At 43.2% G+C, this 24,797-nt stretch overlaps 1 protein-coding gene across 3 annotated transcripts in view; it reads left to right on the top strand.

The window, feature by feature from the left end:
- LOC142075110 (3',5'-cyclic-AMP phosphodiesterase 4D-like) overlaps nt 1-24,312 on the top strand; it is a 659,649-nt gene extending 635,337 nt beyond the window's left edge. For all 3 annotated transcript variants that reach the window (XM_075136129.1, XM_075136130.1, XM_075136131.1), the window contains exons 7-15: nt 309-402; nt 10,311-10,483; nt 11,469-11,567; nt 11,656-11,820; nt 13,618-13,717; nt 21,242-21,396; nt 21,915-22,037; nt 22,533-22,715; nt 23,303-24,312. In XM_075136129.1, the coding sequence (XP_074992230.1) occupies nt 309-402; nt 10,311-10,483; nt 11,469-11,567; nt 11,656-11,820; nt 13,618-13,717; nt 21,242-21,396; nt 21,915-22,037; nt 22,533-22,715; nt 23,303-23,713 (1,503 nt within the window). In that variant the 3' untranslated portion in view covers nt 23,714-24,312. The remainder of the gene's footprint in view (nt 1-308; nt 403-10,310; nt 10,484-11,468; nt 11,568-11,655; nt 11,821-13,617; nt 13,718-21,241; nt 21,397-21,914; nt 22,038-22,532; nt 22,716-23,302) is intronic.
- Nucleotides 24,313-24,797: the final 485 nt, after the last annotated feature.

Genomic DNA, 24,797 nt, shown 5'->3' with positions numbered 1-24,797 from the left:
ATAAAAAAAAATTAAAAGACAAGAATGTTAATTATTTGTGTGTATGCATAGTCTTATAGTTTTCAGTTGCTAGTAGGACCCTGTGCCTTAGTAATTGATTCACTATGGAGTATTTTAGGAGGTTAAGAATTATGTTGTCCAACCCATGAATTAGTATGGTAGAGCAATGTTATATGTGATTTTTGCTTTTACAGTAATCTTAATTTGGTATATATTCTTAATGTCATATCCTTTCCATCCTAACTAAAATATGTCTTGATCGCTAACTTACACTTTTTTTTTGGTTTTTTTTTTTGTTTGTTTTCCAGTTTAAAAGAATGCTCAACCGGGAGCTAACCCACCTATCTGAAATGAGCAGGTCAGGCAATCAGGTCTCAGAATATATATCGAACACGTTCTTAGGTAAGACTGTGACGGGAGTTAACTTTTTCACCTTTTGTTTTTTTTTATCTCTCTCTGGGCTGTGATAGAGCTTAAAAGCAAGTAGCTTTCCATATTAATTTCTATTTTCAGTGTCCTGGTTTCGGCTGGGATGGAGTTAAATTTCTTCATAGTGCTGTGTTTTGGATTTAGTATGAGAAGAATGTTGATAACACACTGATGTTTTCAGTTGTTGCTAAGTGCCCTCCTAGTCCAAGGACAGCTCCCATGCCTACCGACCGAGCTAGGTGCACAAGATGGGAGGGAACATAATCAGGACAGCTAGCCCAGCTGGCCAACAGGGTATTCCATACCATGTGATGTCATGCTCAGTATATGAACGGTAGGCGTGATCCAGGAAGTGCCGATCGCTACTTGGTTATCGGTCAGCGCAGGTGGTGAGCAATTTCATTGTGCATCACTCACTTTGTATATTCTATCATTATCATTATTATTTTCCCTTTTCTGTTCTATTAAACTGTCTTTATCTCAACCCACGAGTTTCTCTCACTCTTACCCTTCCGATTCTCTCCCCGTCCCACTGGGGGGCGGGGAGAGTGACCGAGCGGCTGCGCGGTATTCACCTGCCTGCCAGGTTAAACCATGACAGTCCTTTTGGCGCCCAACGTGGGCCTTGAAGGGTTGAGATAATGATAGATCTGACCAAAGCGTGTTAAAGCAAAATTGTTATAAGCATACATTATATTGATTGGTCACAATGTTGATGTATTGGCTCTCAAAGTTGTGGGGCTGGCTCTCAATGTTGGGTCATGTAATACCTTGCTTGCAGTATATGTTCCCTTTTGTGCTGTTTATCATTATTCGGAACAGGGCCAAGGTTATCATTTTGTTGCTGTTTTATGAGGTGATAAAATCATTGGTCGTAAGTCTAATCTGGTATCTGTACTCGGCACTGCCGTCATCTCTGTACCTCGGGAACCACCTCTTAGAAACTACTAGTAATTGCACTCTTTTCTCCTCGGAGAATGAATTTAAGGGGGAGACGGGATGGGACACTTTCTCCCACTTGTTCACCTTCCCTTCCATATCTTCAGAAACTCCTTTTTCTTCTGTCCTCTTCATGAAGACGTCCACAATATTCCCTGAGAATTTTGAATATCCTTGGGATGTTCAAACAAGCATATTCATATTGCTATGTCCCCTGAATGTGGTTCAGGCCTCTGTTTAGGGATAAACAATTATTCAGGAATACTGTCCAGAGATCAACCCACAGCAACAAGAAAAGAGGGAGGGCAAACTGTGGTGCCTCGTTGGGGTGGGCGGAGCGGCAGGTCCTGGGGGCGGTGGACGGCGGGAGATCAACCCCGGCAACAGACACGGTGGCTGCTCAAACCCCCACGACAGGCACTGCGGCTACTTCAACCCCCATGACAACCCCTGTGGCTACTCAAACTCCGGCAACCAACACCGCGGGTACTCCAAACCCTGCGACAGGTACTGCAGCCACTCAGACCCCGGCAACAGTTACTACAGCTGAACCAGAGGACCAACCCTTGCTTGTATCAGTCGTCCCTGTACAGAAGAGGAAATCTTGGAAGCGGAGGTGAGGTCGTTTAGAAAGGGATGATGGAAAAGCAGGGACATCACGAGGAGGGGAGGAGGAAGAGGAAGAACTCATAAACGAGATGGAAACCACCCGATCCCTATCCCTGGGTGAGTTGCGAGATATGCGGAAAGATTTCAGCCGTCGTCCAGGCGAGCATATTGTTACCTGGCTGCTCCGATGCCAAAGAGGATATGTCCTATTCTCCACCTGTACGGACCAGTATCTCAGCCATCAGGAGTCAGTGTTCTTCTGCTCAAGAGAGAGGATATAGAAAGTACACAACACGGGGCACCCTGTGGTTTTACCTGCGTGACCACGGAGAGGACATGAGGCAGTGGGATGGAAAACCTACATCGACCCTAGAGGCACGGGTACGTGAGTTGCAAGGAAAAACAATCACACAAGGGCGTTCTCCCAGGAAAAATGCTGCTTCAGTTTTCAGGAAAAACCTGTCTCACGACGGTCCAGTTTCCAGTGAACAGTTCCCCAGACAGAGTAGAAGGGCTGATCTTACTTTGGATTGTAATGAAGGAATTCCTGACTTGCATTTGCACGAAATGAGTAACGAACACTATGACAAGAACTAGAGGGGCCCTGCCTCCGGCCAGGTGGAGGAAAGGGACAACCGGGTTTACTGGACTGTGTGGATTCGATGGCCTGGCACATCAGACCCACAGGAGTAGAAGGCTGTAGTAGACACTGGTACACAGTGTACCCTGATGCCATCAAGCTATAAAGGGGCAGAACCCATCTGTATTTCTGGAGTGACAGGGGGATCCCAAGAGTTAACTGTATTGGAGGCCGAAGTGAGCCTAACCGGGAATGAGTGGCAGAAGCACCCCATTGTGACTGGCCCAGAGGCTCCGTGCATCCTTGGCATAGACTACCTCAGGAGAGGGTATTTCAAGGACCCAAAAGGGTACCGTGGGCTTTTGGTATAGCTGCCTTGGAGATGGAGGAAATTAAACAGCTGTCCACCTTGCCTGGTCTCTTGGAGGATCCTTCTGTTGTGGGGTTGCTGAGGGTCGAGGAACAACAGGTACCAATCGCTACCACAACAGTGCACCGGCGACAATATTGCAACAACCGAGACTCCCTGATTCCCATCCATAAGCTGATTCGTCGCCTGGAGACCCAAGGAGTGATCAGCAAGACTCGCTCACCCTTTCACAGTCCCATATGGCCAGTGCGAAAGTCCAATGGAGAGTGGAGACTAACAGTAGACTACCGTGGCCTGAAAGAAGCCACGCCGCGACTGAGTGCTGCCATGCCGGACATGCTAGAACTCCAATATGAACTGGAGTCAAAGGCAGCCAAGTGGTACGCCACAACTGATATCGCTAATGCGTTCTTCTCAATCCCTTTGGTGGCAGAGGGCAGGCCACAGTTTGCTTCCACTTGGAGGGGTGTCCAGTACACCTGGAACCGACTGCCCCAGGGGTGGAAACACAGCCCTACCATTTGCCATGGACTGATCCACACCACACTGGAACAGGGTGAGGCTCCAGAACACCTGCAATACATTGATGACATCATCGTATGGGGCAGCACAGCAGAAGAAGTTTTTGAGAAAGAGAAGGAAATAGTCCAAATCCTTCTGAAGGCCGGTTTTGCCCTAAAACAAAGAAAGGTCAAGGGACCTGCACAGGAGATCCAGTTTTTAGGAATAAAACAGCAAGATGGACGTTGTCAGATCCCAATGGATGTGACCAACAAAATAACAGCCTTGTCGACCCCTGGGGTTTTGGAGTCGGGGATACAGAGGATCCGAGGCCCACTACACTCCAACTGAGAAGGAGATATTGGCAGCATATGAAGGGATTCGAGCTGCTTCGGAAGTGGTTGGTACTGAAGCACAGCTCCTCCTGGCACCCCGACTGCCGGTGCTGGGCTGGATGTTCAAAGGGAGGGTCCCCTCTACACATCATGCAACCGATGCTACGTGGAGTAAGTGGGTCGTGCTGATCACACAGCGGGCCCGAATAGGAAACCCCAGTCGCCCAGGAATCTTGGAGGTGATCACAAACTGGCCAGAAGGCAAAGATTTTGGCATATCCCCAGAGGAGGAGGTGACGCGTGCTGAAGAGGCCCCACTGTATAATAAACTACCAGAAAATGAGAAGCAATATGCCCTGTTCACTGATGGGTCCCTGTCACCTTGTGGGAAAGCATCGGAGGTGGAAAGCTGCTGTATGGAGTCCTATATGACAAGTCGCAGAAGCTGGTGAAGGAGAAGGTGAATCGAGCCAGTTTGCAGAGGTGAAAGCCATCCAGCTGGCCTTGGACATTGCTGAACGAGAAAAATGGCCAGTACTTTATCTCTATACTGACTCATGGATGGTGGCAAATGCCCTGTGGGGGTGGTTGCAGCAGTGGAAGCAGAACAACTGGCAGCGCAGAGGTAAACCCATCTGGGCTGCCGCATTGTGGCAAGATATTGCTGCCCGGGTAGAGAACCTGACTGTAAAAGTACGTCACATAGATGCTCACGTACCCAAGAGTCGGGCCACTGAAGAACATCAAAACAACCAGCAGGTGGACCAGGCTGCTAAGATTGAAGTGGCTCAGGTGGATCTGGACTGGCAACAGAAGGGTGAATTATTTATAGCTTGGTGGGCCCATGACACCTCAGGCCATCAAGGAAGAGACGCAACATATAGATGGGCTCATGATCGAGGGGTGGACTTGACCATGGACGCTATTGCACAGGTTATCCATGAATGTGAAACATGCGCTGCCATCAAGCAAGCCAAGCGAGTAAAGCCTCTCTGGTAGGGGATGTTGGTTAAAATATAAATATGGGGAGGCAGCATGTCACCCCAGAGAGAACTGAGTCAGACAACGGGACAAAACATCCTCACAGACACCTGGGCCAAAGAGCATGGCATTGAGTGGGTATTTCACATCCCCTATCATGCACCAGCCTCCGGGAAAATCGAACGATACAATGGACTGCTAAAGAGTACACGGAGAGCAATGAGTGGTGGGACATTCAAGCACTGGGATACACATTTAGTAAAAGCCACCTGGTTAGTCAACACCAGGGGATCTTTCAATTCAGCTGGCCCTGCCCGATCGAAACTTTTTTGTACTCTGCAGTACACAAAAGATAAAGTCCCTGTCATGCACATAAGAAATATGCTGGGGAAGACAGTCTGGGTTACTCCTGCCTCTGGCAAGGGAAAACCCATCTGTGGGATTGCTTTTGCTCAAGGACCTGGGTGCACTTGGTGGGTAATGCGAAAGGATGGGGAAGTCCGGTGTGTACCTCAAGGGGATTTAATTTTGCGTGAAAATAGCCAATGAACTGGATTGTATGATGTCAATTACTATATAAGACTGCATGTCATCACTTATATGGTTACTATATGCCATATGAACAGTATTACAGTAAGAATCACCCAGATTAATGAAGAATGAACTCCGATGAAACCGAGCCAAGTGCGACGATGACAGAACCGGACGAGCGCAGTGATAATGGAACCAGAACTGGCTTCAGAATGCAACAGTCCAATACCACACACCATCTCTCCTGCCCTGAAAGACTGTTATGACAGATGGACCCCAAAATAATGGACTAAATGAACTCAGTGGACATTTTAGAGGGATGTCCCATAGACTAAGGGAATGGTATCTGTGTGTATATATAGAATCATCATAAAATCATAGAATCATTAAGGTTGGAAAAGGCCTTTAAGATCATCGAGTCCAACCGTCAACCCAACACCACCATGCCCACTAAACTATGTCCCTAAGCGCCTCATCTACATGTCTTTTCATACTTCCAGGGATGGTCACTCCACCACTTCCCTGGGCAGCCTGTTCCAAGGCTTGACCACTCTTTCAGTAAAGAAATTTCTCCTGATGTCCAATCTAAACCTCCCTTGGCGCAACTTGAGGCCATTTCCTCTCGTCCTATCGCTAGTTACTTGGCAGAAGAGACCAACCCCCACCTCGCTACAACCTCCTTTCAGGTAGTTGTAGAGCGCGATGAGGTCTCCCCTCAGCCTCCTCTTCTCCAGGCTAAACAGTCCCAGTTCCCTCAGCCGCTCCTCATAAGACTTGTGCTCCAGGCCCTTCACCAGCTTCGTTGCCCTCCTCTGGACACGCTCCAGCACCTCCATGTCCTTCTTGTAGTGAGGGGCCCAAAACTGAACACAGTATTTGAGGTGCGGCCTCACCAGTGCCGAGTACAGGGGCACCATCACCTCCCTGCTCCTGCTGGTCACACTATTTCTAATACAGGCCAGGATGCCGTTGGCCTTCTTGGCCACCTGAGCACACTGCTGGCTCATGTTCAGCTGGCTGTCAATCAGCACCCCCAGGTTCTTTTCCTCTGGGCAGCTTTCCAGCCACTCTTCCCCAAGCCTGTAGCGTTGCCTGGGGTTGTTGTGGGCGAAGTGCAGGACCCGGCACTTGGCCTTGTTGAACCTCATACAATTGGCCTCGGCCCATCGATCCAGCCTGTCCAGGTCCCTCTGCAGAGCCTTCCTACCCTCCAGCAGATCAACACTCCTGCCCAACTTGGCAGATCAACACTCCCGCCCAACTAGCTGCGTGCCGGGTTAAACCACAACACCAACCATATCCTGGGCTGCATCAAAAGAAGCGTGGCCAGTAGGTTGAGGGAGGTGATTCTGCCCCTCTACTCTGCTCTGCTGAGACCCCACCTGGAGTACTGCGTCCAGCTCTGGAGCCCTCAGCACAAGACAGACATGGACCTGTTGGAGCGGGTCCAGAGGAGGGCCACAAAAATGATCAGGGGGATGGAACACCTCTCCTATGAAGAAAGGCTGAGAGAGTTGGGGTTGTTCAGCCTGGAGAAGAGAAGGCTTCGGGGAGACCTTATTGCGGCCTTTCAGTACTTAAAGGGGGCTTATAAGAAAGATTGGGACAAGCTTTTTAGCAGGGCCTGTTGCGACAGGACAAGGGGGAATGGTTTTAAACTAAAAGAGGGTAGATTTAGACTAGATATAAAGAAGAAATGTTTTACAATGAGGGTGGTGAAACACTGGCACAGGTTGCCCAGAGAGGTTGTAGATGCCCCATCCCTGGCAACATTCAAGGTCAGGTTGGACGGGGCTCTGAGCAACCTGATCTAGTTGAAGATGTCCTTGCCCATGGCAGGGGGGTTGGACTAGATGACCTTTAAAGGTCCCTTCCAACCCAAACCATTCTATGATTCTATATTAAAAAGAATTCTTCCACTGTTTCCCTTATGGCCAGAATGAAAGTTACTGCAAAGAGGTTTCAGTGTGACGGAAGCTCACAAGCAGAAGTAACCTCATAAAATCTCGTAGCGCACAGTTCTGATGCTTTGGTATTTCCTGCCTGTGCATGAGAGGGTTGATGAATATGGCTAAGTCAACATCTGAACAGACTACTGCCAGGAGAATTTGTGTGGCTCAAGAGCTTGCATGGTGGGATGTGAGAATTAAAAAAAGCCTGACACAATATTACAAAGAGTATGGTTCATCCTCTATGGCTTTGCAGAAGGCAGTATATATTTTTTTTGATAAAACTGGTGAAAATTAATAAAACTTGGTTCCATACTTTTGATTTTGAACATGAAGATAAAGATAATATACCAATCTCAAACATGTTTTGAGCAAAACACCATTGGTTCATAAAGACTGTGCATATAACGGGAGGCACAGCTGAATATGTCTAAATTAGGATAACAAGTACTTTAAAAAGTGCCAATCTCACATGTTAAGATACATCTTGTTTTATTATTTCTTCTTCAAAAAAAGATGGACTGTTTTCCCAAATAGGGCTACATGACATGTATGAAGTTATTCATAATGACAACAAATATATTCCTTGTGTAAGAATTAAGGCTCCTACATTGAGTATGATAATATGTAAGGTTTTTATTTTTTGGTGTAATTAACCTGTTTTCCTATGAACAGAAAATGCAAGAGAACCTGTCAATGAGTATAGCATAACCAGGGTCAAAATGGCAAGCTGTCTTTTCTAGATGTTCAAATGGGCCCAGGATCCTTTGCCCTGTGTGCTCGTAGTTATAAAAGCACAGGCAATTCCGTGGAATTCTTTTGGAGATCTAAAGTCATTCAGACAGACACTTCCTTTCACTTGAGGTAGTCTGACAGCTCAGCTTATGAATCTCCCTTTGATGGGTCTAAACTTTGTGCATATGACCAAAACCCTAAACATCAAAGCATGAACACGAGTCACTGCTCCTCATCTGTTGTCGGTTTGTACCAGTTAGGAGCTGCAGCGCTCCTCCTCCCCCTTTTTTTGATTGTCTGTATAAGGAGAGTGGTGAAGTATGGTGGGGGCAATTGGGGAACTCGGTGCTGCAGGCTAAAGCTTGGTGACATTTCCACAGTCTCTTCTTCGCTGTGATTTGTTTGGAATTTGAGGTGTCCAGTAAATGCAGGCTGCTAAAGGGTAATTAAAAAAAGAAATGAAAAAAAGAGGAAAGTGAAGAAGCAAACACAATAACATTCTAGGAATTAGGAATGGACTTGCTACCCTTGTCTGGTTTCAATGTCTTTATTGAAAATGACCATTGCAGGAAGGAAAAAATTGACATATATTTTCAAGAGCCCCTTTTTTTTTTTTTGTTATTTCTTTTGTTCTAAGGTGTTTTTAAATCATCATTTTTGCTAGGCTTCTACGTTAGAAACATCTGTTCTGGATTTTCCTGGTTTTGCTGGAAGATTTCTTGAGGACTAGAAAAGATGCAGGTGTATTTCAGCAGAGAAGAGATAATTTGGAGTGAGTCATTAAAACTGTTTAAAAATGGAATGAATAGAATGAACAAAAATTAATGCAAATTCCTAGCAATTTTGGCAGGAGAGTCCTTTGTTGCACTAACTTGCATTTCTTTGGGGACCACAGATGTCTGCAGTGCTCCACACCCCCATACTGTTTCTGTATCAGAAATAGTGTGGCCAGCAGGAATAGGGAGGTGATCGTGCCCCTGTACTCGGCACTGGTGAGGCCGCACCTCGAATACTGTGTCAGTTTTGGGCCCCTCACTACAAGAAGGACATGGAGGTGCTGGAGCGCGTCCAGAGGAGGGCAACGAAGCTGGTGAAGGGCCTGGAGCACAAGTCTTATGAGGAGCGGCTGAGGGAACTGGGGTTGTTTAGCCTGGAGAAGAGGAGGCTGAGGGGAGACCTCATCGCACTCTACAACTGCCTGAAAGGAGGGTGTAGCGAGGTGGGTGTTGGTCTCTTCTGCCAAGTAACTAGCGATAGGACAAGAGGAAATGGCCTCAAGTTGTGCCAGGGGAGGTTTAGATTGAACATTAGGAAAAATTTCTTTACTGAAAGAGTGGTCAGGCCTTGGAACAGGCTGCCCAGGGAAGTGGTTGAGTCACCATCCCTGGAGGTATTTAAAAGACGTGTAGATGAGGCCCTTAGGGACATGGTGTAGTGGGCATGGTGGTGTTGGGTTGACGGTTGGACACGATGATCTTAGAGGTCTTTTCCAACCTGTATGATTCTATGATTCTATGATTCTATGATTCTATGATCTGGCAATGGCCTAAATATACTTTACTCTGAGTTTAATCCTTGTCTATATTGTTAGAAGGTTTTGCTGGCACATATGTTGATGTGGTATATGAAGTGATGCTGCTGATACTGCTATGGAGGCAAAAGCCCACAGGAAAATGTTGGTTTTCAGCAAAACAGTCCTTTTGTCAGTATTACTCTGATTGGGAGGTGCAGAGAAGAACTGCCTTGCTGGCGTGAACTGTCTCTACATCCAAAGCGTTTGTTGATATGGCTCCACTGGCAAAAGTCTTTCTGAGTTGTGCAGAGTCTTAACACAAACAGGACCAGTCCCCAAGTATTAGGTCCTTTGAGTCCTGAAATGTTTTGTAAAGGTTTACATGAGATACCATTTTGATTTTTTTAGAACTACAATTTCAGAGAGTGTTTTTCCCAGAAAAGAAGAAATTTAAAATTTTCTTAAGAATGAAAATTTAGATTTCTTTTCAGTTGCAATAACATTTTTTAAATGAAAGGATTAACTCTATCTACAGTGCTAGGGGTGCAGGAAAAGTGGAAATCAGACAGTTGCAAGTCACATTTAAAGCCAGTTCAGAAATAATGAGGCAATTTGTGAAATAGAAATCTGCTTATATTGAGGTATAGGTCTATGTTTATCTTTTCATGTTTTTACTGCTCTTGATATGAAATATCTGTTGCAAAATCTCCAAACATAAAAGTAAAAAAAAGTTTTGTTAAGAATTACAATATCCATAATACGCAACTCAACAGTAAAGTGGACAAAAATATTTGTAACTCCTTTCAAAATTATTCTTTTTTTCTTTATTCTTTTGAAGACAAACAACATGAAGTTGAAATCCCTTCTCCAGTGCAGAAAGAGAAAGAGAAAAAGAAGAGGCCAATGTCCCAGATCAGTGGAGTCAAAAAACTGATGCACAGCTCCAGCTTGACTAATTCCAGTATCCCCAGATTTGGAGTTAAAACAGACCAAGAAGATGTTCTTGCCAAGGTAGAGAATATTTAAATCCTTGAATTAAAATAGAGGGTGGACTTGTCAGTATTATTCCATCCTCTGCTTCTAACCATTGATTTCAAGCTGTAGCACCAAAGACTGGTCTCACTTGAAATAATATAAATCCGGTGAAATGGAAGAATAACAAATAAAATCAGAATCAGGCCATGAGGATTAATTTCCACATGAACAGGATTTCAGCAGGAATGTTTGCTGTCTGGAGATGGAATGTAAATTAGCATTTGTATATGCATTAATAAAGATGCTTATTCATAAATAATATCTGAGGAATGAATAGTAAACATACCATATACTATCAGAGGAATGAGAATATATAGCAGCCCTATGTTTTTTTGAAAATGCACAACTGTGTATAGCATTAGAGCTATCCTTGCAGGTCCTGCCTTAAGCTGTATTGTTTTATGTACATCAGTTGTGTTTTTTAGTGACATTTCCTGTGATTTTCACACCAGCAGCTAACTATTTGGCAATAATCTAAATCTGGCATAAAGTGTTTATTCATTCAATTTTAGATTTTTGCATTTTGAAATATGCCTATCCTTATGTTTTTCAGGAATCTCCCCCTTTATTTGAAGATTCTGTTTCTGAGAACCAGGGAGACAGCAGCAGAACCACAGAATCTCTCTCTGGAGGTTTCTTCCTCGCTGAACTGCTGTCACTGGGCAGTGAGATAGCAAAAAGTGTGTCGGTTCAGTTCATTCAAGATACTGTAGCGTTTTTCCCTCTGGAGCAATCCACTCTTTCCTGCCTAGTGAATTAAAATCTAGAAAGTTGGTAGCTGCAAATTCAAATATTACAAGATTAGTAGCAGCAGCTTTCACCCTTTCAGAGTTTAGCATATAATTTTCACAGTGGCAAGATCTGAATCTTCATGAGCCTGCTGTTTGTAGCTGTTTCAATCAAAAATCGCCGGAATATGTGTGTTAGGTTTCAACATGTCTGTTGCTTGATTCTGTTCTAGGAACTAGATGATGTGAACAAATGGGGCCTTCAAGTTTTCAGAGTAGCAGAATTATCTGGAAACAGACCTTTGACAGTCATCATGCACACCATTTTTCAGGCAAGTAGCAGTAGCCATACTGCTTTTTGCTTGTCTTAGAGATTTTTCTGTGCTTTGTAATTTAATTGTTTCTCTTTTCCTTTTCTAGGAACGGGACTTGTTAAAAACATTTAAAATTCCAGTAGACACTTTAATAACTTACTTGATGACCCTAGAAGACCATTATCATGCAGATGTGGCATATCACAATAACATACATGCTGCAGATGTTGTTCAGTCAACCCATGTCCTGCTATCAACCCCAGCATTAGAGGTAAACTACACTAAGGTGGGAAAGAGGCAGGCATGAGAGAAAGGGACATACTAAGACTCTTCTAAACTAAATGTTAAAGATCTTAGTTTCTGCAGTATTTTTTAAAAGAAATCTTGACATTTCTTTCATGAATTGCGCTCTTTTAAAGCTATTTTGTGAGGATCAAAGTTTATTTACATGTAAATATTGTGCAGAAAATGTCACATCTTTTTCTTTTAAATCATGGTTTTATACTTGCAGTTTTGTGCTGTCATAACCTTTTTCATTGTAACACAATGCGTAACTTCTTTCCACCATCTCATTATTAATACTACATCCTGCTCTGACATTATTTCCCATGTGGGACTTGGAATTCCCAAGTGGAATTGCTTAGGAAAGAGTGATAAAATGGGATTCCCTCAATAGGGCCATTTGTTGGTTGTTTTTTTTTTCCTTGTTCATATTCATTCTGATCCCGAAAGGCTACTTTTGTGTTTGTTTCTCAGGCAGAGTGGAACATGTACTAAATTTTCAATGGACTATCTCATTTTTTTCATAAATATTTCAAAATTATTTGGAAAACAATAACATTTCATCTGTTCTTTTCTGAGGAATTCTCTTGTTGAAAGTGCTTAAATCTCTGAAGTGAAAGGAAGTGAAAGAAAGATAGATTACTTTCCCCTTTTTAAGCACAATTCAGCCCTTAGTATAGCAAACATTGGCATATCCCAGTAAATTGTTGAAAAAGGCAGATAAAGCAAGTAGTTGAAATTTTAGTAGTTCAGAAGGATTTGCCCTCATTTTCAAGGGGGGGCTGCATTTTGACTATTTTTCATAATGACCAATCTTTCATGTTACAGAATGCTTCTTCTTTACCTTCTCCTTAATGAGAGGGTTATAAGTGGACCTTAAGACTGTTGGCAGGTCTTGATCCTCAAAGACTCGGGAATTCTCTTGGGAAAGATTTTCTTTATCTCAAGAAGGAAGATCAGATTATGTTCTTAAATCACCACTAGCTTCACCAAACAGCTGAACTGATAGTAGCATTTTTGGGTTTTTTTCCAGATCAACTGTTTTTCATGGCCTTGTTCTCAGCGGAGCTTTAGCCAGTAAAATAGCAATATCTGCCTGGTGCCACTGCTGACCTACACACTTCTGAGCTGTTCTTGATCAGTTATGAAAGCAATTATATAACGTGGGTGCTTGTGACAACAGGGGACTAGACTCAGTGACATGCCAGGTCCCTTGCAGTTCTCTGCTCCTATTTTCCTAATAATCTCATACAGAAGAAAAATCAGTAAATGTTAAGTAAGATGCCTTGTAGTCTGTCACCCTTTCCTTTAGCATCATTTAGGAGATGTGCATCTTTCAAATACAGGACAATGTGTTCATTGTTTAATATAGACATGTCAGATGTAACATGACACCATGATACGTAGGAATCGGACTGAAATTTTTAACTTCAATTTGTGCTGTAGGTTAGAAACCTAAATCTGTACTTAATGATCTAATAAAAGTGGATTTATTTACAGACTGAAGCTGAAAAAAACCTTCAGTTGTTACTGAATTTATTGATGCTGTCAGTGTGAAGTAAGGATAGTTTTACTTTGATGGCCAAACTTGAAATATTTATGAAATTCTATGTAATTGACAATTTTACAAAAGGTTATGATAGTCTATGTGTAAAATATCTTAAGATCCCTGATACATTCCAAATGTGTTTTGCTTGTTCAGATCTAGATTCAAAGTAGAGTCCTTTTTATTGAAAACATTTTTTCATTGATTAGTGATTGTCATTTCTGTTTCATGATTTTCTAGGCAGTGTTTACTGATTTGGAGATTCTTGCAGCAATTTTTGCCAGTGCAATACATGATGTAGATCATCCTGGGGTTTCAAACCAGTTTCTTATCAACACAAGTAAGTTTGATGTTCAGTGTTTTTTCTCAAAAATTTGCTGCAAGATCTGCGCTTAGCACCTGAAAAATACGCAGTTCATTACTTGTTTGCTTTTATCTGTACCTTTTCTCAGTAAATGGATAGGTGTTTGTATTTTTAACTGGATATCATTTTGCATTGCTTGTAACTTTAGAAATAATATCCATAGTACCCTCTAGCAAAAATTACTAAGACATGAACTATAATCCTGGCACCGTTTCACTCTATTGGATGTGGTCTCTTTCCTGGAAGTTAGTTGGTTTACATTAAATAAATAAATGAAGTTGTAGGAGAAAAAATGAAGGAAGTTTATGAAAAAATGAAGCAGTTACCCAAAGACCCAGATGAAGTCCAGTGCACGCGACCCATGTGGTGGAAGTTTGTACAAAGTGCAACATTATCGTATGCCAACTAAGTGGCAGTAATGACCTGGAAAGACGGAGAAGGAGAAACGGTGGAAGAATTGGCTGGCCAACTCGGGCAATATGAAGAAAATCTCTCTTCTTCCCTCGTCTCTGCTGTGGAGAAACAATCCCGGGAGTTCCAGCAACTCAAAGAGGATATGTCCTACTCCCCACCTGTACAGACCAGTATCTCAGCTATTAGGAGTAAGCGTCCCTCTGCTCAAGAGAGAGGATATAGAGGGTACACTCCATGGGGCACCCTGTGGTTTTACCTGCGAGACCACGGAGAGGACATGAGGCAGTGGGATGGAAAACCTGCCTTGTCCCTGGAGGCACGTGTACGTGAGTTGCAAGGAAAAACAATGACACAAGGGGGTTCTCCCAGGAAAAATGCTGCTCCAGTCTCCAATGAGCAGTTCCCCAGTGTCGTGGTTTAACGTGGCAGACAGCTAAATACCACACAGCCGCTCGCTCACTCCACCCCTACACAGTGGGACGGGGAGAGAATCGGAAGGGTGAGAGTGAGAAAAACTTGTGGGTTGAGATGAAGACACTTTAATAGAACAGAAAAGGGAAAATAATAATAATAATAATAATAATAATAATAATGATAATAATAATAATAATGATAATAATGATAGAATATACAAAATGAGTGATGCACAATGCAATTGCTCACCACCCATGCTGATCGATAACCAAGTAGCGATCGCTACTTCCTCGAACACGCCTACCATTCATATACTGAGCATGACGTCACATGGTATGGAACACCCCATTGGCCAGCTGGGCCAGCTGTCCCAGCTATGCTCCCTCCCATCTTCTTGTGCACCTGGCTGAGCATACAAGCTGTGCTTGACTAGCAGGGTACTTAGCAACAAATGAAAACATCAGTGTGTTATCAACATTCTCCTCATACTAAATCCAAAACACAGCACTAGGAAGAAATTTAACTCTATCCCAGCCAAAACCAGGACACCCAGACAGAGTAGAAGGGTGATCTCACTCCTGATCTTAATGAAGGGACTTCTGATTCGTATTTACAAGAAGTGAGTAAAATATACTATGACCAGAAAAATATACTCTGGCCAGGTGGAGGAAAGGGAAAACCGGGTTTACTGGACTGTGTGGATTCGAGGGCCTGGCACATCAGACCCACAGGAGTAGAAGGCTCTCGTAGACACCAGTGCACAGTGTACCCTGATGCCTTCAAGCTATGAAGGGGCAGAACCCATTTGTATTTCTGGAGTGACAGGGGGATCCCAAGAGTTAACTGTATTGGAGGCCAAAGTGAGCCTAACCGGGAACGAGTGGCAGAAGCACCCCATTGTGACTGGCCCAGAGGCTCCGTGCATCCTTGGCATAGACTACCTCAGGAGAGGGTATTTCAAGGACCCAAAAGGGTACCAGTGGGCTTTTGGTATAGAACTTCAGTACGAACTGGAGTCAAAGGCAGCCACGTGGTACGCCACAACTGATATCGCTAATGCGTTCTTCTCAATCCCTTTGGCGGCAGAGTGCAGGCCACCATTTGCTTTCACTTGGAGGGGCATCCAGTACACCTGGAACCGACTGCCCCAGGGGTGGAAACACAGACCTACCATTTGCCATGGACTGATCCACACTGCACTGGAACAGGGTGAGGCTCCAGAACACCTGCAATACATTGATGACATCATCGTATGGGGCAACACAGCAGAAGAATTTTTTGAGACAGGGAAGAAAACAGTCCAAACCGTTCTGAAGGCCAATTTTGCCATAAAACAAAGTAAGGTCAAGGGACCTGCACAGGAGATCCAGTTTTTAGGAATAAAATGGCAAGATGGACGTCATCAGATCCCAATGGATGTGATCAACAAAATAACAGCCATGTCCCCACCAACTAGCAAGAAGGAAACACAAGCTTTCTTAGGCGTGGTGGGCTTTTGGAGAATGCATATTCCAGATTACAGCCTGATTGTAAGCCCCCTCTATCAAGTGACCCGGAAGAAGAACAATTTCAAATGGGGCCCTGAGCAACAACAAGCCTTTGAACAAATTAAACAGGAGATAGTTCAGGCAGTAGCCCTTGGGTCAGTCCGGGCAGGACAAGATGTAAAGAATGTGCTCTACACCGCAGCCGGGGAGAATGGTCCTACCTGGAGCCTCTGGCAGAAAGCACCAGGGGAGACTCAAGGTCGACCCTTAGGGTTCTGGAGTCGGGGATACAGAGGATCCGAGGCCCACTACACTCCAACTGAGAAGGAGATATTGGCAGCATATGAAGGGATTCGAGCTGCTTCGGAAGTGGTTGGTACTGAAGCACAGGTCCTCCTGGCACCCCGACTGCCGGTGCTGGGCTGGATGTTCAAAGGGAGGGTCCCCTCTACACATCATGCAACCGAAGCTACGTGGAGTAAGTGGGTCTCACTGATCACACAACGGGCCCGAATAGGAAACCCCAGTCGCCCAGGAATCTTGGAAGTGATCACGAACTGGCCAGAAGGCAAAGATTTTGGCATATCCCCAGAGGAGGAGGTGACGCGTGCTGAAGAGGCCCCACTGTATAATAAACTACCAGAAAATGAGAAGCAATATGCCCTGTTCACTGATGGGTCCTGTCGTCTTGTGGGAAAGCACAATCGAGCCAGTTTGCAGAGGTGAAAGCCATCCAGCTGGCCTTGGATATTGCTGAATGAGGAAAATGGCCAGTACTTTATCTCTGTACTGACTCATGGATGGTGGCAAATGCCCTGTGGGGGTGGTTGCAGCAGTGGAAGCAGAACAACTGGCAGCGCAGAGGTAAACCCATCTGGGCTGCCGCACTGTGGCAAGATATTGCTGCCTGTTTAGAGCAGATGCTCACGTACCCAAGAGTCAGGCCACTGAAGAACATCAAAACAACCAGCAGGTGGACCAGGCTGCTAAGATTGAAGTGGCTCAGGTGGATCTGCACTGGCAACATAAGGGTGAATTATTTATAGCTTGGTGGGCCCATGATGCCTCAGGCCATCAAGGAAGAGATGCAACATATAGATGGGCTCATGATCGAGGGGTGGACTTAACCATGGACGCTATTGCACAGGTTATCCATGAATGTGAAACATGCACTGCCATCAAGCAAGCCAAGCGAATAAAGCCTCTCTGGTATGGAGGACGATGGTTGAAATATAAATATGGGGAGACCTGGCAGATTGATTATATCACACTCCCACAAACCCACCAAGGCAAGCGCTATGTGCTCACCATGGTGGAAGCAACCATCAGATGGTTTGAAACGTATCCTGTGCCCCATGCCACCACCCGGAAGAGCATCCTGGGCCTTGAAATGCAAGTCCTATGGCGACATGGCACCCCAGAAAGAATTGAGTCAGACAACGGGACTCATTTCCAAAACACCCTCATAGACACCTGGGCCAAAGAGCATGGCATTGAGTGGGTATATCACATCCCCTACCATGCACCAGCCTCTAGGAATATCAAACGATACAATGGACTGCTAAAGACTACGCTGAGAGCAATGGGTGGTGGTACATTCAAGCATTGGGACACACATTTAGCAAAAGCCACCTGGTTAGTCAACACTAGGGGATCTTTCAATCGAGCTGGCCCTGCCCAATCCAAACCCTTAAGTACTGTAGAGGGGGATAAAGTCCCTGTTGTGCTTATAAGGAATATGCTGGGGAAGACAGTCTGGGTTACTCCTGCCTCTGGCAAGGGAAAACCCATTCGTGGGATTGCTTTTGCTCAAGGACCTGGATGCACTTGCTGGGTAATGCGAAAGAATGGGGAAGTCCAATGTGTACCTCAAGGGGATTTGATTTTGGGTGAAAATAGCCAATGAACTGAATTGTATGATGTTAATTGCTATACAATACTGCATGTCATCACTTCTCTGGTTGCTATATGTCATATCAACAGTATTGCATTAAAAATCACCCAGATTAATGAAGAATGTGCTTTGATGAAACCGAGCAAAGTGCAGCAGTGATGGAACCAGAGCTGGCTTCAGGATGCAACAGTCCAACAGCACACACCATCTCTCCTGCCCTGAAGGACTGTTATGACAGATGGAGCCTAAAGTCATGGACTAAATGAACTCAGTGGACATTTTAGAGGGATGGCCCATGGACTAAGGGAATGGTATCTGTGTGTGTATATATCAAAAGACAGGAAAAGTGGTGGTGATTAATTGGAATGTATTAGAAAATGTGAGACCTGAGCATGACATAGATGGTATAGAATAAGGGGTGGATACTGTCCTGGTTTCAGCTGGGACAGGGTTAAATTTCTTCCTAGTAGCTGGTATTGTGCTGTGTTTTGGATTTAGTATGAGAAGAATGTTGATAACACACTGATGTTTTAGTTGTTGCGAAGTAGCGCTTATTTTAAGTCAAGGACTTTTCAGCTTCCCATGGTCTGCCAGCCAGGAAGTGTGCAAGAAGCTGGGAGGGAGTATAGCCAGGACAGCTGACCCAAACTGGCCAAAGGGGTATTCCATACCATATGACGTCATGCTCAGTATATGAACTGGGGAGCAGTTGGCCAGGAGGCAGCGATCGCTGCTTGGGACTTGCTGGGCGTTGGTCAGCGGTTGGTAAGCGTTTGCATCACTTCTTTTTCCTCCGTTCTGTTTCTCTCTGTCTGTTTTGTTGTTTTCCTTTTCATTTTATCATTTTTATTTTATTTTATTTTATTTCAATTATTAAAATGTTCTTATCTCAACCCACGAGTTTTCTTACTTTTGCCCTTCCAGTTCTCTCCCCTATTCCACCGGGGCGCAAGGGTGAGCGAGTGGCTGTGTGGTGCTTGGTTGCCGACTGGGGTTAAACCACGACAAAAGTCTGTTTACACAGTTGTCTAAAAATCTAATCCCTCTTGAATGCTATTAAAGAACAAAAAAATAGGGATTGTGTTAGCATCAGAGGAGATGCTTATTTGATCATTGTACCTCTGTTCTTCCATACTGTCCTGTTTTCGGCTGGGATAGAGTTAAATTTTGTCCCAGTGCTGTGTTTTGGATTTAGTATGAGAAGAATGTTGATAACACACTCGTGTTTTTAGTAGTTGCTACGTACCCTGCTAGTCAAGGACATTCAGCTTCCCATACTCTGCCAAGTGCACAAGAGGCTAGGAGGGAGCATAGCCGGGACAGCTGGCCCAGCTGGCTAACGGGGTATTCCATACCATATGACATCATGCTCAGTATATAAACCTGGGGGAAGAAGAAGGAAGGGGGGGACGTTCAGAGTGATGGCGTTTGTCTTCCCAAGTAACCGTTACACGTGATGGAGCCCTGCTTTCTTGAAGATGGCTGAACACCTGCCTGCTGATGGGAAGTAGTGAATGAATTCCTTGCTTTGCTTCGCTTGCATGCGTGGCTTTGGCTTTACCCATTAGACTGTTCTTATCTCAACCCACGAGTTTTCTCACTTTTACTCTTCCGATTCTGTCCCCCATCCCATTGTGGGGGGAGTGAGCGAGCGGCTGTGTGGTGCTTAGTTGCTGGCTGGGTTTAAACCACGACACAAATACTATTGAAGCTTTTAATGTCTTACAGAGGTTACCAAGGGGGAACTTTCTTCCATTTCCACCTCCATTACAAAGTTGAGCACATTTTAGCTCTGTCTGTAGATCCAGCCCTTCCAAAGTAGTTTGGCAATGTTGAGTGTTTTGCAGTTGGGGCTCATCAGAAGGCTGTTTGAAAGGAAAATAAACCAGTGCCTGTCGTCTTTGTAAGAAAAATAACAAGTAGGCAAGCTTTGTAAATGTTCTGTGAAAGATGAAAGAGAGATCATTTGACAATATCTCCCTTTCTTTTTCTTTTTGCTGTTATGGATTTGCTGCCATCAGGATAAGGAAAGGTAGAGGAAGGGTTTCCTGATTCACAAGATCAATGTATTCAAGACAGGAGAGGAAGACAGCAGGAAAATGCGTAATGAGGCTAATGAAATCTGAAGAGCAGAGCTTTTATAGGCACCCCATTGAGCTAGAGGGATTTTAAAACAAAGCTGCTGTAAAAGAAGATAAAGAGGACAAAGAGTAGAATAGACTTACATATGGTTAGATTTACGATAGAACAGCTGTAATAAATAGCAATTAATATCAGCACATGACAAGTGTGATTGCATAAAAAGTATTCATTTTTGATGACAGATTCATTTGCAAGCTGTGTCTTAAAACATACGCAAGCTGATTGTGCGGTATCCCCGGGTAGAATCTAAAGCTGTGCAGAAAATTGTAACTGTTTTTATTTGTCAAAGCTGGCTGTTCAGTGGACCTAAGCAGACAAATGCAGACCTTGTGTGTGTGCCTTAGTACAGGCATTGCTAGGAAGGTGTATGTTATTCTCACAGCCATATGGAGTGACCGAGTTAAGAATACTTTTGTTAGAGATGGCAGCATTACAGCATCAGGCGTTGATCACGCTCAAGTACGAGACAGTAGGCACAGCCACTGCTTGTATTTTCAAGCCACATGACCTTCCAAGAAAAAGACCAGAAGCATAACTCTTACTGTCCTACCAGCCTCCTCTCAAAACATCCTATTGTCATGGACTAATGACCCCTAGGCCTAATTGGCTAGGCATCTTAATGCCTTAGCTAACTGCAGAAGGACATGGTTTGAAAACCAAGATGTGTGCTCTCTGTCTGACCTGCAGCAAAGCCTCAGCTGTGTATTCCCAGGTCTGAGTACTGGATAGGTGCAATTTGACTTAAACAATTGAATTTTAGTAGTTGTGATGGGAGGGAGGGATGAGAAGAGAAAACATCAGTGTGTGTTTTAGTTTAGGTGTGTTTATGCATATAATATTTTCCATGTGACCTCATGCAGATATGAAAATGTATTCTGAAAAATACCTTACTTGTATTTTTTCTAACTTGCCACTCCAGGTATGTGTACATGCTTCACTGCAAAGCTGGTTTTTTATTTTCCTCAACATACTTTGCCTTGATTTGTTAAATTAATTTTGTAACTTTTGATAGCATGTGAACTACAGCAACTCTGTTTCTAAAAGTTCATCTGCAAATCTTGTTATGAATGTAATGAATTTGAAAAATCATAAGTGATTTGGTAGAAGCATGGGCTTTAGTAATGTTCTGCCCCGTGACTGTTATTGCAGATTCTGAACTCGCCTTGATGTACAATGACTCATCAGTACTGGAGAATCATCACTTAGCTGTGGGCTTCAAGCTGCTGCAGGAAGAAAATTGTGACATTTTCCAGAATTTGACCAAAAAACAGAGGCAATCATTGAGGAAAATGGTCATTGATATTGTGAGTTCTGCTTGAGAGTCCCTCTTCCATAGTGCTAGCAAATTGAATAATAAAGCACAGAAATGTTTTATGATAAATTACATGTCATTAGACCCATAACCAATGAAGTAAAAGTTTGAAGTTTTATTGTGTATTGTCCAAACATGAATAGTGGGTTCTTTTCAGTTTCAATAACCATCTACACATTTTTGGAAGGTATACAATCCTCCTTCAAGCTGTTTTCATACTGACGTATATGCCATTTCACCATCACAGTTAGAAATTTGCTACTGAATTGATGATGAGCTTAGGATGATCAGATCTTTCTGAACAATCTTTTTGTTGTATTCTTAAACTAATCAAAATGAAAACTTATTATTTTGGACACTAATGACATACGGGACTCAGACTTTTATAATGTATTCAGATACAGGAGTTATGGGCTCCCCCCAGAACTGTTTATTTCTGTGTTCAAAGATTTTTTAAAAATGAGTAGAATAATTTACATAATATTCATTTATTCTTTTGTTTCTTTCAAGGTACTTGCAACAGACATGTCTAAGCATATGAATCTATTGGCTGATTTAAAAACTATGGTTGAAACCAAAAAAGTGACAAGTTCTGGTGTCCTACTTCTTGATAACTATTCAGACAGGATTCAGGTAAGAAAATTCATCTGCAAATGGTCACTTGTATTGACTTACATCCTTAATAACATTGGCCTGCCCATTCTCCAGCATGGGTTAGATCAGCTGTCCATTCTCACACCATGACTCACTCCCTTCCCTCTTCTCCCTCATGTTTCCTACCTGTGACATATTCTGTTAGGTACTGAGTGACTCTCTGAGTAATGGGGTGGTGAAGTACTTCTGGACTGAATGTGGCTTTGGCCTTCCCTTCAAATTATCAGCACCTGATTGGTCTTTCTCTCAAACATTTTCTGTCTCTTATACATGCAGAAGCAGCAGAAGCGAGGTAATTCATGGCTATTACTGCAAGTGTGAAAAACACCCAAGCACATAAGTTTTTGCTGTTTAGAATAAATCTTGCACTACGTGTATTTTCAAGATTCTGTTTCACAGCCACCAAAAGTGTAAATGGAAAAGGAGCTGTTTTTCTCCAGTGTAATAACACCGCAGTTGTTCAATCTATTTTAGGTTCTTCAGAATATGGTGCACTGTGCAGATCTAAGCAATCCAACCAAGCCACTCCATCTCTACCGTCAGTGGACAGACAGAATAATGGAGGAATTTTTCCATCAAGGAGATCGGGAAAGAGAGAGGGGAATGGAGATAAGTCCCATGTGTGATAAGAACAATGCATCTGTAGAAAAATCACAGGTAATTGATTTGAGTAGGCAGTTAAATAAAACAGCGTGACATTTTAACAGAAAAGGATGGTCCATAGCCATTCTTTGTTTTGATGAATTTCTGAATGCACTATTTCCTTTATTTTCTCCTAGTTAATTAATTCAGTTCCTGAGTAGTAAGTGAGGGGAGCTGAGATTCTTACTGTGAAAACATAGCATGTGGCAGTGTGTTTGCTGAAGGGATTCCATCGCTGTAGTGATCTGCAATAAAGCATATGCCTCAGAAGAGAGTATTGTACAGCTGCTCATTAGGGTTTCCTTCAAAAGCAGAATTAAATATAAAGCAGCTGTTTGGCTCACTAGATGCAGTTTGGAATGAACAGTTCATTTGAAAACAAATCCTTTCCAAGTCCTTATCCAATATCCTGAATCAGACTTTTGAAACGTAAAAGACCCTATTTACTACATAGAACAGCATGGATTCCTTTCAGCCACCTTAAGGGTAGCATGTCTGGTGTCTCTTGCTAGCGTTATCTTAGACATTGCGTGACTTATAGGCATAGTTGTTTATTTCTTTGTGAATAAGAGCTCATCCTAATTTTGTATTACTTGAAACAGGTGGGTTTTATAGACTACATTGTTCATCCTCTGTGGGAGACATGGGCAGATCTTGTTCACCCAGATGCCCAGGATATCTTAGATACACTGGAGGACAATCGAGAATGGTACCAGAGCACAATCCCTCAAAGTCCCTCTCCTGCACCTGATGACCAGGAAGAAGGTAGGCAGGGCCAAACTGAAAAATTCCAGTTTGAACTAACACTTGAGGAAGATGGTGAGTCAGACACCGAAAAGGACAGTGGAAGTCAAGTAGAAGAAGACACCAGCTGCAGTGACTCCAAGACTCTTTGCACCCATGATTCAGAATCCACTGAAATTCCTCTTGATGAGCAAGTAGGGGAAGAAGTAGAAGAGGAGGAGAACCAGACAGAACCTTGTGTGGTAGAAGACCATTCTCCTGACACGTAACAATGAAGACGCAGTCTCTTTCTCTCTTGCCTTCTCCCTTTCTTTTCCTCTCTCTCTCTTTTTTTGTTTTTTTTTTTTTTTTTTTTTGTTTGTTTGGTTGGTTGGTTTTTTAATTAGGTAATGGTTTCCAAAGTGTATGTCATATGCTATAACCATGGTCACAAATCACTGTCATCTGCCAGGATGTTTGTCGATCAAAACTGACCTTGATGACTCAGTTTGGCACTCAGGAATATTGTAACCAGAATTTTCACCTCCATAGCATCAGAAAGCAGGGGGGAGAACATCCATAAACTACATTTTAATAAGCTCTCCATTTGGCAGATCTGATTAAATAAAGCAAATGTTTTCAGAGGAGTACCACCTGCCAACCGAATGCTGGTATGCTTTGATACTTTTTGAATTCATTTTATTTCACAAGCAAAGCATTGGATAATGTTCATCATCAGAGGAAACAGACAGAAAATAAACTGAGGTTCCTACTGGAAAACAAATGCACATAAATGATAGGACACAACATGAATCTGTTACCAATAGGAAGATGAGCTGTGGAAATTGCATAATTTTCTAATTTCAAGTCTTCCTGACATGCGACTGAAAAAAGTGTGACCCAGTGGGTTGCACTAACCTCTACATTTTGTATAATATGTAAAAGAGAGATCTTTTGTAGAGCTTACTTTTATTATTAAATGTACTGAGGTATTATATTTAAAGAAAAACACTTTCAGACTTCATCTGCCACTGTTTTTTTTTTTCCAAAGAGTAACTTGCAAGTTTTCAGTACAAATCTGTGCTACACTGGATAATACTTCTAGGTTTTTTTTCCTTTCCTTCTTTTTTTGCACCTTAGAATCTCATGGTAATATTGAGCTGTAAAAGTATTATTTTATATGTTGGTGAGTTCCATGAATATCCTTTATGTTACATAAAACTCTTTCAGTATGATGGCTTTTTTTTGTTTGTTTTCATCATAATTTTCCCAAACATATTAGAGGAACTTACCTTGTGCTTTTGTCCTCATAGTGGCCTGATCCTGCCAATTCTGTCTTACTACCAGAAGTGGTCCCAGTGAAACCAACTGGAC

Source organism: Calonectris borealis, chromosome W (assembly GCF_964195595.1).
Source record: "Calonectris borealis chromosome W, bCalBor7.hap1.2, whole genome shotgun sequence".
Taxonomy (NCBI): Eukaryota; Metazoa; Chordata; class Aves; order Procellariiformes; family Procellariidae; genus Calonectris; species Calonectris borealis.
Note: the sequence above shows the minus strand (reverse complement) of the source record. Positions and strands in the feature narration are given on the sequence as shown.